The sequence below is a fragment of the Stenella coeruleoalba genome (genome assembly GCF_951394435.1).
Source record: "Stenella coeruleoalba genome assembly, chromosome: 14".
In the NCBI taxonomy this organism is placed as follows: Eukaryota; Metazoa; Chordata; class Mammalia; order Artiodactyla; family Delphinidae; genus Stenella; species Stenella coeruleoalba.
This window is the reverse complement of record NC_137160.1, coordinates 26968602-26980952: the sequence shown is the minus strand read 5'-3', so window position 1 is coordinate 26980952 and position 12351 is coordinate 26968602. Positions and strand designations below refer to the sequence as shown.

The following is a 12351-nucleotide window of genomic DNA, read 5'->3' as shown; positions in this document are numbered from 1 at the left end:
AAGATAGAAAGCCTGGAGATAAACCCACGCACCTATGGTCAACTAATCTATGACAAAGGAGGCAAAGATATACAAAGGAGAAAAGACAGTATCTTCAATAAGTGGTGCTGGGAAAACTGGATAGCTACATGTAAAAGAATGAAATTAGAACACCCCCTAACACCATACACAAAAATAAACTCAAAATGGATTCAAGACTTAAATGTAAGGCTGGACACTATAAAACTCTTAGAGGAAAACATAGGAAAAACACTCTTTGACATAAATCACAGCAAGATCTTTTTTGATCCACCTCCTAGAGTAATGGAAATAAAAACAAAAATAAACAAATGGGACCTAATGAAAGTTCAAAGCTTTTGCACAGCAAAGGAAACCATAAACAAGACGAAAAGACAACCCTTAGAATGGGAGAAAATATTCGCAAATGAATCAACAAAGGATTAATCCTCAAAATATATAAACACCTTATGCAGCTCAATATTAAAGAAACAAACAACCCAATTCAAAAATGGGCAGAAGACCTAAATAGACATTTCTCCAAAGAAGACATACAGATGGCCAAGAAGCACATGAAAAGCTGCTCAACATCACTAATTACTAGAGAAATGCAAATCAAAACTACAATGAGGTATCACCCCACACCAGTTAGAATGGGCATCATCAGAAAATCTACAAAAAACAAATGCTGAAGGGGGTGTGGAGAAAAGGGAACCCTCTTGCACTGTTGGTGGGAATGTAAATTGATACAGCCACTATGGAGAACAGTATGGATGTTCCTTAAAAAGCTAAAAATAGAACTACCATATGATCCAGCAATCCCACTACTGGGCATATACCCCAAGAAAACCATAATTCAAAAAGACACATGCACCCCAATTTTCGTTGCAGCACTATTTACAATAGCCAGGTCACGGAAGCAACCTAAATGCCCATCGACAGATGAATGGATAAAGAAGATGCAGTACATATATACAATGGAATATTACTCAGCCATTAAAAGGAAGGATATTGAGTAATTTGTTGAGACATGGATGGATCTAGAGACTGTCATACAGAGTGAAGGAAGTCAGAAAGAGAAAAACAAATATCGTTTATTAACACATATATGTGGAACCTAGAAATATGGTACAGATGAACCGGTTTGCAGGGCAGGAGTTGAGACCCAGATGTAGAGAATAAACGTATGGACACCAAGGTAGGAAAACTGCGGTGGAGTGGGGATGGTGGTGTGCTGAATTGGGTGATTGGGATTGACATGTATACACTGCTGTGTATAAAATTGATGACTAATAAGAACCTGCAGTATAAAAAACAAACAAACAAAAGCAACTCATACTAAACTTTTTTTGGGTTATTTGTATGGAAGTATGTTAATATAAATGTTTCAGACATTACATGAAATTTCTAAAAATCTTATATGTTCTGGTATAATGTTATAAGTCATAATTCTAGTTATTACTTTAAAATGTATATCTCAGAAATAACTAAATTTCCTTGTCAATTGCATTATTATGAACTTTCATCAAATCTTTAACTGTGGTCATTTTTAAGTCTTTTGTCATTTACAGACAATTCTGTGTGTACTCTGATGCTTTCGCAAAAATGTTCCTCTAGAAGGGTTTCATCTTTAAGGAATTCATGGAAAAGACTCTGACAAGTACAGGTTTCTGGTAACTGACTATACTGCTGAACTGAATGAATAAGCATTTTCAGAACTCTAATGGGAAACTGATGAACTCATAAAAGTGCTAACAAAAGATCAAGATAAAAAAAATTAATTACATGGGACTGAGTGAACTGATGAGGATGATTATAATTTTTGTAACTTTCTGTTTGAATTAAAAAAAAAAAAAAGGCCCCGTGAGAGGGATTTCTCATGTACTTTGTAACTGGTGCAAAGGAAGTAGGAAGTAGGATGCAGATTAGAGTTTGTATTTGCAAGTTAAAGAGAAGGGTTGAATCAGGGCAGGGTCCTCCCCAGCCTCCCTTACCTTCTCACAGTACCAGCCTCTATTGGCTCCCACATTGCCATGTCCGATGGAGACCCGGCTCAATGGGCTGAGGAGGACAGCCAGCTCGATGTTGAAGATGTCTCTGCGGCCACGGCCAAACACACCGCCCTCCAGGAAGATTTTCCCACTGTTCTTATTTCCTCTGGCCCCGAACATGACCAGGTAGATTTTGGATTTGGTCCCAGCACCCCGGACGTCCCCAGTGAAGACGGTGACAATATATGAGATGGCTGGTATGGAAACAACAGGGGGAAGGAGAGGGTTCAGTGCAAGCTGACAACAATATCCTACCCACCTTCTCCGCCACCTGACCACACCTCCCTACGCCCTCCCTCTGCTGTACATCCCCATTCCCCTAAGTCCTCCTCCCCCAGACGACATCCAGTGCCCCTTTCCACTTCACTTTATCTTTTTTGGAGTTGGTGTGTCAGTGCATCTGAGTTTAGGAACAAACTGCAGGTTACAGGAAGCTGCCAGCCCCCATTACAGGAAACTAACAAAGAGAAGGAAGAGCTTGGGTTGGTTAAGAATAGTACTTATTATTAATGCTAATTACCATGTGCATATTATTAATAGCTGCCAGATGAATTCTATTATGTCTCATTTAATTAGAATAGTCAACTCGATTAAGAGAGATTTATATTCAGGACTATCTGATTCATGGAGCTTGCTCTTTTGCACATAACTTAAAAACATAACTCTTTTTTTTTTTTAAATTTATTTATTTATTTTTGGCCGTGTTGGATCTTCGTCTCTGTGCACAGGCTTTCTCTAGCTGCGGCAAGCGGGGGCCACTCCTCATCGCGGTGCGCGGGCCTCTCATTGTTGTGGCTTCTATTGTTGTGGAGCACAGGGTCCAGACGCGCAGCCTCAGCAGTTGTGGCTCACGGGCCTAGCCGCTCCGCAGCATGTGGGACCCTCCCAGACCAGGGCTCAAACCCATGTCCCCTGCATTGGCAGGCAGATTCTTAACCACTGCGCCACCAGGGAAGTCCTAAAAACATAACTCTTAATAGAGGACACTAATGTCCTCCTTTACCACCTGAGGTGGTGGGATGCGGAAGATTGAGGGAGGGAGAGGACATTGTGGGTTGGGCCATTTGGGGTTTTGGTCAGTCAGAAGGCAATGTGAGGACATGGAGTTCTGGGGAAGAGCCAGCAAGAGGAGATTAAACTCTGAGATGAGACAGACTAAAGGAAAACACCAAAGACAAACATTTGAACAGGAAACTATAGGAAATTCTGCTAAGGTGTGGTCTGCCTTTTTTCACACTGTCCCAGAGTCTAAGGCAAGTGGTACTTTAAGCCTTGTTAGTCCCCCACCTCCCTTTCATCCTACCCCCATCCCCTGATCTCAGAGAAACAAAATGTCTTTGGGAGATAGCACATGCAACCACATGGACGCATTGTTCATTCATACATTCGCACTTTCCCTTGCTCAACAAACATTTACCGAGTGCTTACTCTATGACAGGCCTTGGGAGACTATGAAGATAAAAAGGAATAGCCACTGCCCTCAAAGAGTGGGTGTCCAGCTTTACTTCACAGCACATGGACAGATGGTGTTCTCACACTAGACATACTGTCATAGCCTAGGTTGTCAGCAATTCCAGCCTCTCACTGTCATTTCTCCTCGTCTACCACTGGAAGCAAGTAATAGTAACACAGTTAAAGGGGGCATATTAAATCTGCTCTAGTGGATGTTTTAAGTAAATAATTTTCAAACTATAGAATGCAAAGTCGTGACACACCCGACAACGTGGCAGCCCTCACCCAGGCCAAGGCGCCATGATGCCATGGTTGAAAAGCACTGGAGCAGAGGCGCATTGGTTTCCTAAACAATAGCAGTCACGTTCTTCCCAAAATGTCTGGAGCAAGAGAAGGGAGAGATGGCCCTGTCTATAGCGGGTAGGGGAAGTTTCAGAGGAAGTGACTGGCAGCAGGAATTTGAGAAGCAGAAAGAAGAGAAATGGCGTAACAGGCTGAGGAGAAAGCATATTCCGAAGAGAAAGGAAGGGAAAGAGTAAGGCCAGCAGCTAAGGGGAGGGGAGAGGGAAGCATGTGGGTGAGATGGGGGGAACAGGGAGAGGGGGTAGGTGTGGGAAAGAGTGAAAGGTGTGCAGATCGGGGGAGGGACAGGGAGTGTGTGTGGAAGTGGTAGTAGAAGATGTTGAAAGATGCTGCTGAAATGGTCAATTGGAGCCCAGTCGTGGAGCAATTTTATCTTATACCCCAGAACTTGGACTCATTCTCTCTGCAGTGGGAGCCATAGGAGGGTCTGTCCCAGAGCATGTTCTCAGCTGTGCGCGTTCACCAACATTGATATTCTGGAACAGCTATGAACTTCCATGCTGGGAGCTTCAGGTTTTCCATGGAACTCACACAGGGTAGAGATTTAAGAGGCAGACCAAATCCTGGATTTGTCACTTATCAGCTGTGTGACCTGGAACAGGTCTCCTAGCTTGTGACTCAATTTCCTCTACTGTGAAATGGGAACAGTAACCGTTCCCATACTATAGGGTTGTTGTGAGTATTAGAGGAACAACATGAGTCAGGTGCCTGGAGAGAGTCTGCCACATAGGAAGCGCTCAATAGCAGGAGGAGGTAAGGGTCAGTCAACACCCTCATAAACACCCACATGTGTCGGGAGTTCACACCCCGGCTCCATCCTGTGCATAACTTCTCTTGCCCTGGGAAGTCAGTGTCTGCTCAGGGGCGCCTTCCCATCACCTCTGGTATCAGCAGAGCCCCAGACTCCAGCCCAGGGGGACAGAACACTTTCAGGGGCAGCAGGAATGTTGTCTAAAGACATGGCTGCTTCCCACTTGGTTGCAGGCCTCCAGACCCACAGATGAGAACATTGACCCTCAGGCAGAAAGTGAAATATTAGCCAATTGGGCTTCCCCTTTCTTCTGTTCTACCTGTGGTCTCAGCTCCGGCCACTAAGATATCCCTCTGAATTTTGCCATCGTCTTCATCCAAGGCCAGCCAGCGGTTAAGAGGGAAATCATATTTTCTTTTATTCCCAATATCTTCAATGACAATCTGGGAAGAAGAAGAGAGGGAAGGAAGGTTAAGTGTCATTGAGGTCACACCTGGTGACCGAATCCATTCCTCCATCACTTGAGTGAACTCCAAGTATACTTTCTCATCTTCCTCGTGGCCCAAGGAAAGCTTATCACAAGGACACACCTGTTGTCAGGAAAACCTTGCAAAGCACTGAGAGTCAAACAGGGATGACTGACAATTAACTCCTTGAATTACTGAGTCTTGTTCCCTCCTCTGCTAAGGATCATTAAAAAATGCTATGCAAGAAACTTAGCAGGATGGACCCTGTGAGACTGAGGTGCTAGAACTGGAAGCCTGGATTTACAGACAGCATCAAGACCACCATCTTCCTCACCTGCTTGGGATTGGGATTCTGACCTTCTTGCTGAGAAGCAGAGTCCACATAAAGGGAACTACAAGCCCTGAATCTGGCACACAGAATCCCAGTATCTGGTGACCAGGTTGGAAAAGGTCAGCCACTGACAGTGAAGTGAGGAGAACTGAGCATCCTTGAAGCCCCCACGGGGACTCACATGTGAGCTATGTTGGTGAGGCTGAGATAACTATGTCTTCTAGAACTCACCAAGGAGCTGAGGGGCCCTCCCAAAATGTCCCAGGAACATCCAGCTGAAAACTCACTCTAAGATAAGTGTGATCATCAATAACCAGACCAAGTCCTCCAGTCATAATGGGAAGGCAGATGCATCTGGTGACAGACAGGGTGAGTTGGAAAGTAAAAATACCTGCCCAGGTACTCCCAGGACTGCCTGACAGAGTGGGGCTCTGATTCTCAGTGAAAGACTCACTTCCTAAGATCAAAGTGTCTGTAGTGTGGAAACAGGGCATGTCTTGGTCTGCCTAAAGGCACCTCACCTTGTTCTAATGCAATGTTCAACAAGGAATCTTCTGGGCTGAGAGCTGAACTCCTGAGTATACCACCCACCAGAGAGGGGTGAGTGGCCTGAGCCAGTGGCCAGGACCAGCCGTCCTACCAGGGTTCTCTCTCCAGATATATCAGCATTTAAGCTCTGCTTTATAAGTCAGTCCCTTGTAAGTTTGGTTGGTGTGAGTCAGCCTTCAGAGCTTGCTGATTTCTATCGAGTGTCTGTACTTTCAGAGCTGACTGCCTGGAGACCTCTGTGGCCTGTCCAGAAGGGGTTCTGCCTTGAAAGGAAGTCCAGCCTCTCCCAATTCATGTATCTGCACATTTCTCTATATCTTTCCTCTCCCAGGGTTGAGGCTGTGGGGAGATTGGGGAGCCAAGGATCTGGGCTATACCTCCTGACCCCCTTTATGCTGACCCTCACAGGGTTGGAAGAGCAAGGTGAAGAAGGAAAAGAATTAGTTTATCAGATAAGCTGTCAAGTCTACTAATCGACAGATATACAGATTCACCATTTCTGTCTTTAAATGTTCACAGACTGGTGTGCCAGCCATAATTCCAAGAGCAAATGACAAAACACCCTCACAGTTCACAAAGATGTCATCAATAAAGGGCCTTCTCCTGGCCTGATAGCTGATGGACATTCCTGGCTTGAGAAGTTCAGCTAATCTGAAAAATAGAATGTGTTGCCATTAAATAACTCTGTAGGACAAAAGTAGCTGAACCACAAAGGGAAGAGAAAATATATGAATGAATATTTGAATAACCAACAAGATTCTAAAAATCAGACATTCTGAAATCACAAAGAAAGGCTGAGACATAAACACTTAAGCACTGATATAAAAAGTATAAAAGTCCAGGAACAGTTCTGGAAAGTTTCCAAATGAGTATTGAAATATATAAACAATTACTGATGACATCTGTTAGTCCCAAGGTCTGCAGGATAAGGCTGGAGGAGGCTGGCTCCCAGAGGGTGGAACATTTTGGAACACATCTAGTAGCAAATGGTGAGTGCTGTAGGAAGGAGCAGAGGGGTGAGATGTGGAAGGAGCCTACGTCGGCACAGGAAGGTTGTCCAGGGGGACGTGGCAGAGGACTCTCCCAAAGGCATTCTGGCCTCTGCAGATATGGGTCCTGTTGCTTGGGACCCATGACCCCTGTTGCTTAAAGGATATTAGTAAGGGCCCCTCTGGGGGAGAACAAGCAGCTTTTCCACTTGTGTTCACAAGTTGCCCAGACATCCCTGAGTTTTCATAAAGTTCCTTTTAAGAATTCAAGACAGCTCAGGACTGGTTTTTGCTAACAGAATGAAATGGTGGTGCTCCCTCCAGACCACAGTTTCATAGTCTGTCGTTCTGGCAGAGACAACTGTAAAATAAGACTGGAAAGACAGAGTGGCCTTTATCATGAATGATAGAAGCACACACCTGGAGTGGGTGTGTGAGAGACAAACAGACAGACAGAAGCAATAACCTAATGGAAGACAAGAGCTGTTATCTCCTGGAGGAATATTCTCACCTGCAGGCAAGCCTATAGGCTGGGCTGACCTTCTAAGAAGCAAGAGGGAAACCAGGGGACATGAGCCCTTGGGAGGCGAGATGGCAGCCAGACAAGGGGGCCTGTCCATGGTGCAGCCCGCTCTGTCCTGCAGCAACAGGGACAGAGCAGTTACGAGGCGAGACCACCGTTACGAAAAGCCAAGAAGGATAAACCAACCGCGAAAAAGAGGAGGAAGCTGCCAAGCAGGGGTTCTTTCTTTCTTGTTCTCTCCAGATGGTTCACAGACACATCCAAGCAGTCCAGGACACGGGGGCCTGCATTTCCTCCCGCACAGGGTAAACATGTCTGTGTGAGCACATGGGCTTTGTCTTGGAGTCGATACCTTGCAGATCAGTGTAGAGAGTCAACCATGACTCACAGCAGCTCTCCCTCCTCCATATGGGAATAATTTCCACCAACTTTCCATAACCTGATTGGAGCGGAGACCCATTCTGGGCAGAAGAAACAAACCCCACACACATAGGGCAATCTGGAGAAGCTGAAGGGTCTCCTCCTTCCCGCCCACGTGCCGAGGTGCCTGAGATGCACAGTCTGGGTGATCCACAGTGTTCCCTCTCTGTATCAGCCACGGGGCAGGAAATGAATGCAAGACCTATCCCTGTTTCCAATCATCCCTTTGAACATGCATATCTGTTATCCAGTAAAGGTGGCCCTTGCTTGACTCATAAGCAGTCAGCGCCACATTCCAGGAACCACTATTGAACTGTGGTTTACATTTGGAGTTCCTAGATCATAGGGCAAGGGGCAGGTAGGTTTTGACACAGGAGAAGATAAAAGAGGAAGACTTTGGCGTTTACAAACCTACTTGGAAAAAAATCTTGGCATCCAGGGCTTAGCAGGGGAGACCTGGTGTCATGGAAGAACAAGGGAATGTTCTATGGGGGGAACAAAGCTCAGCGAAGGAAGGGGGGTCGGTGTCCTCCTCCTTCCCCACACGCTTTGCACCTCGCTCATCACACTGCAATACTGTGTCAATTACTGTGTAACATACCACAAATATGAGTAATGGTAAATGACAGCATTTGAATGGTGACACCCGCAATGCTCTCGCCCTTTCCTCTACACTTCATCCCTCCCCTCTGAGCCTGCCCACACACCCACTCCTTCATTACTGCCTCGGCTGCCTCATTCGATAAAGACCTTCGATGGCTTATTCTGATCAGCGCCTGCGATGGTCCTGCCCTCACCTTCTTCCTGACATTATTTCTCAGTTCTCTGAGCCCTGTGCCCTGGTCCAGTTATTTAGTATCCCTGTGCCACCTTCCAGCTGCCCCTCATCTGTCATCCCCTCTGCCCAAAGGAGTCCTCCTCCCTGCTCCTCCTGGCAAAGCCCTGCCCATCTTCATGGCCCAGCTCCAACGGACCCTCCCTGAAGCCTTCTCTGTTGCTCAATCAGGCACAACTCACCCAACATTTTTTTTGTACCTCACGTAAGACTCATCTCATCCTGCTTCGTATTAAAGTTGGGGTGATTCTGTTTTCTGATTTTCAAACTGGGAAATTTGGTTTGATCAACACATGTGGGACACTTAGGACAGAATGTTTGTTCACTGAAAGCTGGATTTTCCTGAAGTTTTGGAATATAAGGTTAAAGTAAGTAACCTGCGTTATAGTAAGGAAGTATTCAGGAACTCGCCTTGTCTCTTTTAGAAGCAGAACCATGTTCACTGCAACAGCTGCAGTTGGTAGCTCAGGGCCTAGGATATAATAATCAATCAGTAAATGTTTGTTGAATGTTGAGTATAAATTGGTGACATGAGGCCATGTTGGGCTTCCTGAGGTCCCTGAAATCTGTTCATTAGCCTCTGTCTCCTCTTCCTGTTAGAGCCAGTGGTACTGGTTGAACTTACGCTCCCTAAGGCATGTGGCAGGCGATCCATCCAATTCTGGATTTTCTAATGCATGACACAGTGGAGAGAGTCCAGACTCAGAGTCCAGAGGACCTGGGGCAGGTCCCAGTACTGTCACTGAAGAGCTGTGGGGCCTCAAGCAAGTCCTCTACTGAAGCAGATGGGCCAAGGGCAAGGCCCACTGGCAGCGTAATGTTCCATCCCGTGACTCTTGCTCTTTTGTGGTGATCATTGAGTTGAACTGATCAGTTGAGTCAGTCACAATTGTTGGACTAAGCAGACACGGGGACCCAAGCCATGTGCAAAGCCTGGGGGAGGGAGGATGCCAGCCCCGGAGAGGGGATAAAGAACAGGGGGCTGAGGAACACACATGGGCAATTGACTAAGGAAGAAGAGGAGGGAGATGACTTATGAAGGGGTTAATAATATTGGCTTTCAGATTTATCCCACCAAGCCCTCACACATAAATACCAAAGGAGCAGTTGTCATGTGATGTCCAAGGCAACCAACCGGGCAACTTCGAGAATGGGAGCACTTACTGTGCAAGTGTCAAATTTGGAAACGCAGACAATTTAACAGCATTTTAATTGGTGTCTCTGCGGAGGTTAGGTGAGGAGGGGGCAGCGTGGAGACCCAGTCAAGAGGGAAGGCAGGAGGTGAGGGCTGGCTATGCATTGTGTAGTCACAAAGCGATGAGAGGTGGCCCAGGGTTTCCTCTAGCCTCTGGTTTTCAGCTTGAGTCCACCCTACCTGGGACCTAAAACCCGCCTTCCTCCTCTCTCATCGTAATTCTTCCTTCAGGAAAATATCTAGTAAATCCAGGTGTTCTGACCTGCAAAATTCCTGAATTATTTTTATGTCTTATCCCCAAGGGGCATTTTGGTTTGGCTTACATTAAAGGAACAGACTGTGAGGAGTTCTTCAGAAGCCAGTGAACCTTTGGAGGGACACCCACCTTGGCACTCGGGGGACAGGTGGGGACCTGACAACCAGGCCCTGAACTTGCCCCTACACATAACACTGGCTCCAAAGAGAATAACCAATCTCACACTGAAAGTAGCCTGCTTGGGCTTCTGGTTTAAAATAGTGTCTGACTAGCAACCAGTAAGAAGAGGAAAAGAAGAAAAGGAAGGCGGAAGAGTAGGAAAGAGGGAGGGAGGAAGGAAACATCATTCCGAAGAATCAGAAGAGGAGCAGAACTCTGGAAAGGACTGGATAAAGGATACAGAAAAAGAATTCAAGAAACGGGTATGCTTAATAGAATATAAGAAGATATGGTCTTTATGAACAGGAGTAAACATCTTTAAATAGAAAGGGCTGCAGTGAAAAGGCAATAAAATGATATGAAAGGAGAGCTAGATTACATGGGAAAGGTATCCAGGAAAGCAATACTATACAGCAGCAAATACATCAAAGTTCTTACAATTCTGCATGCCCTTTAACCATCTCCTAGGAATTAGTTGTAGGAAATAATCATAGATGTGTATAAAGATAAGCTACAAGAATGTTTGTTGCAGCACAATTTATAGTATCAATAATTTTGAGAAAAAAATTGAAATGTTCAACGAAGGGGAATTGGTTTAATAATTCATGGTATATCTGGGCAATGAAATATTATAGGCATTAAAAATTACATTGTAAAATATCAATGTTATTCTATTTCAATAGCATGGGGAAACAGGCATGTTACACTTGAAAGTAAAAACAAAACAGTTTGTAAAACATTGTGCTTATTATGAACCCATTATTAAAAATGACATGTGTATTCATTCACAGAAAAATGTCTGGAGGATATGTAATTTCTGGGTGGTGAAATTATGGTGGTTCAGATTATCTTATTTTTGCTTACTTGTATTTCCTAAACTTTTTACAATAAATATATATTACTTTCGTAAGAAGAAAAAAATAGAAGAAACATTCAGAATTAAAATGCATATTAATAGTAGAAAGAAATGCAACTGGTAGTGTGAAAAATCAAATCAATAATGAGATGGGGGAGAATTTGACAAGTTCTTATGGAATGCAAAGAAAATAGAGATGAAAGGAATAAAAGGGAAGCTGAGATCTTTGGAAGACAGAGAGTGGAGAGCCAATAAATGGATAACTGGTGCTCCTGAAGAAGAGACCCGAAAAAAGCCATTCAAGTAAGAATCAGTATATAATAGGAAATCTTTTTTCTGAGCTATAAACAAACAAATAATCCTAGGCATCATGGAAAAGATTCAACTTGTTCCAGAGAAGTTAAAAACAAGGGAAGGAAAGAAGGAAGGAAGGAAGGAAGGAAAGAAGGAAGGAAGGAAGGAGGGAGGGAGGGATGGAAGAAGGGAGGAAGGGTGGAAATGGGAGAGGAGGGGAGTAAAGGAGAAGGGAGAGGAGGGGAGAGGAGGGAAGATGAATGAACTAACAAAGACCCCACTCCTAGACATTATCTGGCAAGAATTAAATTATAAATAAAAAGAAAAAAATCCCATAAGCATCCTGGATGAAAAACAAAAAACCACAAAACAGTTTGTCCAGAAAGAAATAAATGTCTGCTTGGCTTCGATGTCAAATTTCAGAAGGTAACAGAACAAGATTTATAATGTTTTAAAGGAAAAAAGTGTTCTCACCCATATATTTCACATCTCGCCAAGCTGCCCTGTCCTTGAGCATGAAGATGACAAAAGGACATGTTTCGGTGTGCAAACCTGCCTCCTTCACATAGCTCCCGAGAGCATAGGGGGTGAGGGCCCAGGTGATCAAGAAGGAAGCTGCCTTCAAGAAGTACAGCTGCAACGACTACGTCAAGGCCTCCCTCAGGCCCTCGGATGCACTTTGCGGCTCCTTCCACTACACCTGTGTTTTCATTCAGTCTTCCCTCCCAGGATGAAGGAACTGGGCTGCAAGGTACCTGCTCTGTGCCCCATCCTGGCTGAGGTCCTAAAACACACCTGCCTCCTCTCCCTTGTCTGCCCTGAAGACACACCTCTGCCCGCACATTGGCTCTTTGGGACCTGGA

General features: G+C 44.9%; 1 protein-coding gene across 3 annotated transcripts in view; it reads right to left on the bottom strand.

Annotated features, from left to right (window-relative positions):
• The window catches only part of LOXHD1 (lipoxygenase homology PLAT domains 1), a gene marked incomplete at both ends in the record, with an annotated part of 201528 nt that overhangs the window by 143230 nt on the left and 45947 nt on the right, over positions 1 to 12351 (bottom strand). For all 3 annotated transcript variants that reach the window (XM_079941781.1, XM_079941782.1, XM_079941783.1), the window contains 2 exons: positions 1992 to 2242; positions 4934 to 5057. In XM_079941781.1, coding sequence (XP_079797907.1) covers positions 1992 to 2242; positions 4934 to 5057 — 375 coding nt within the window. The remainder of the gene's footprint in view (positions 1 to 1991; positions 2243 to 4933; positions 5058 to 12351) is intronic.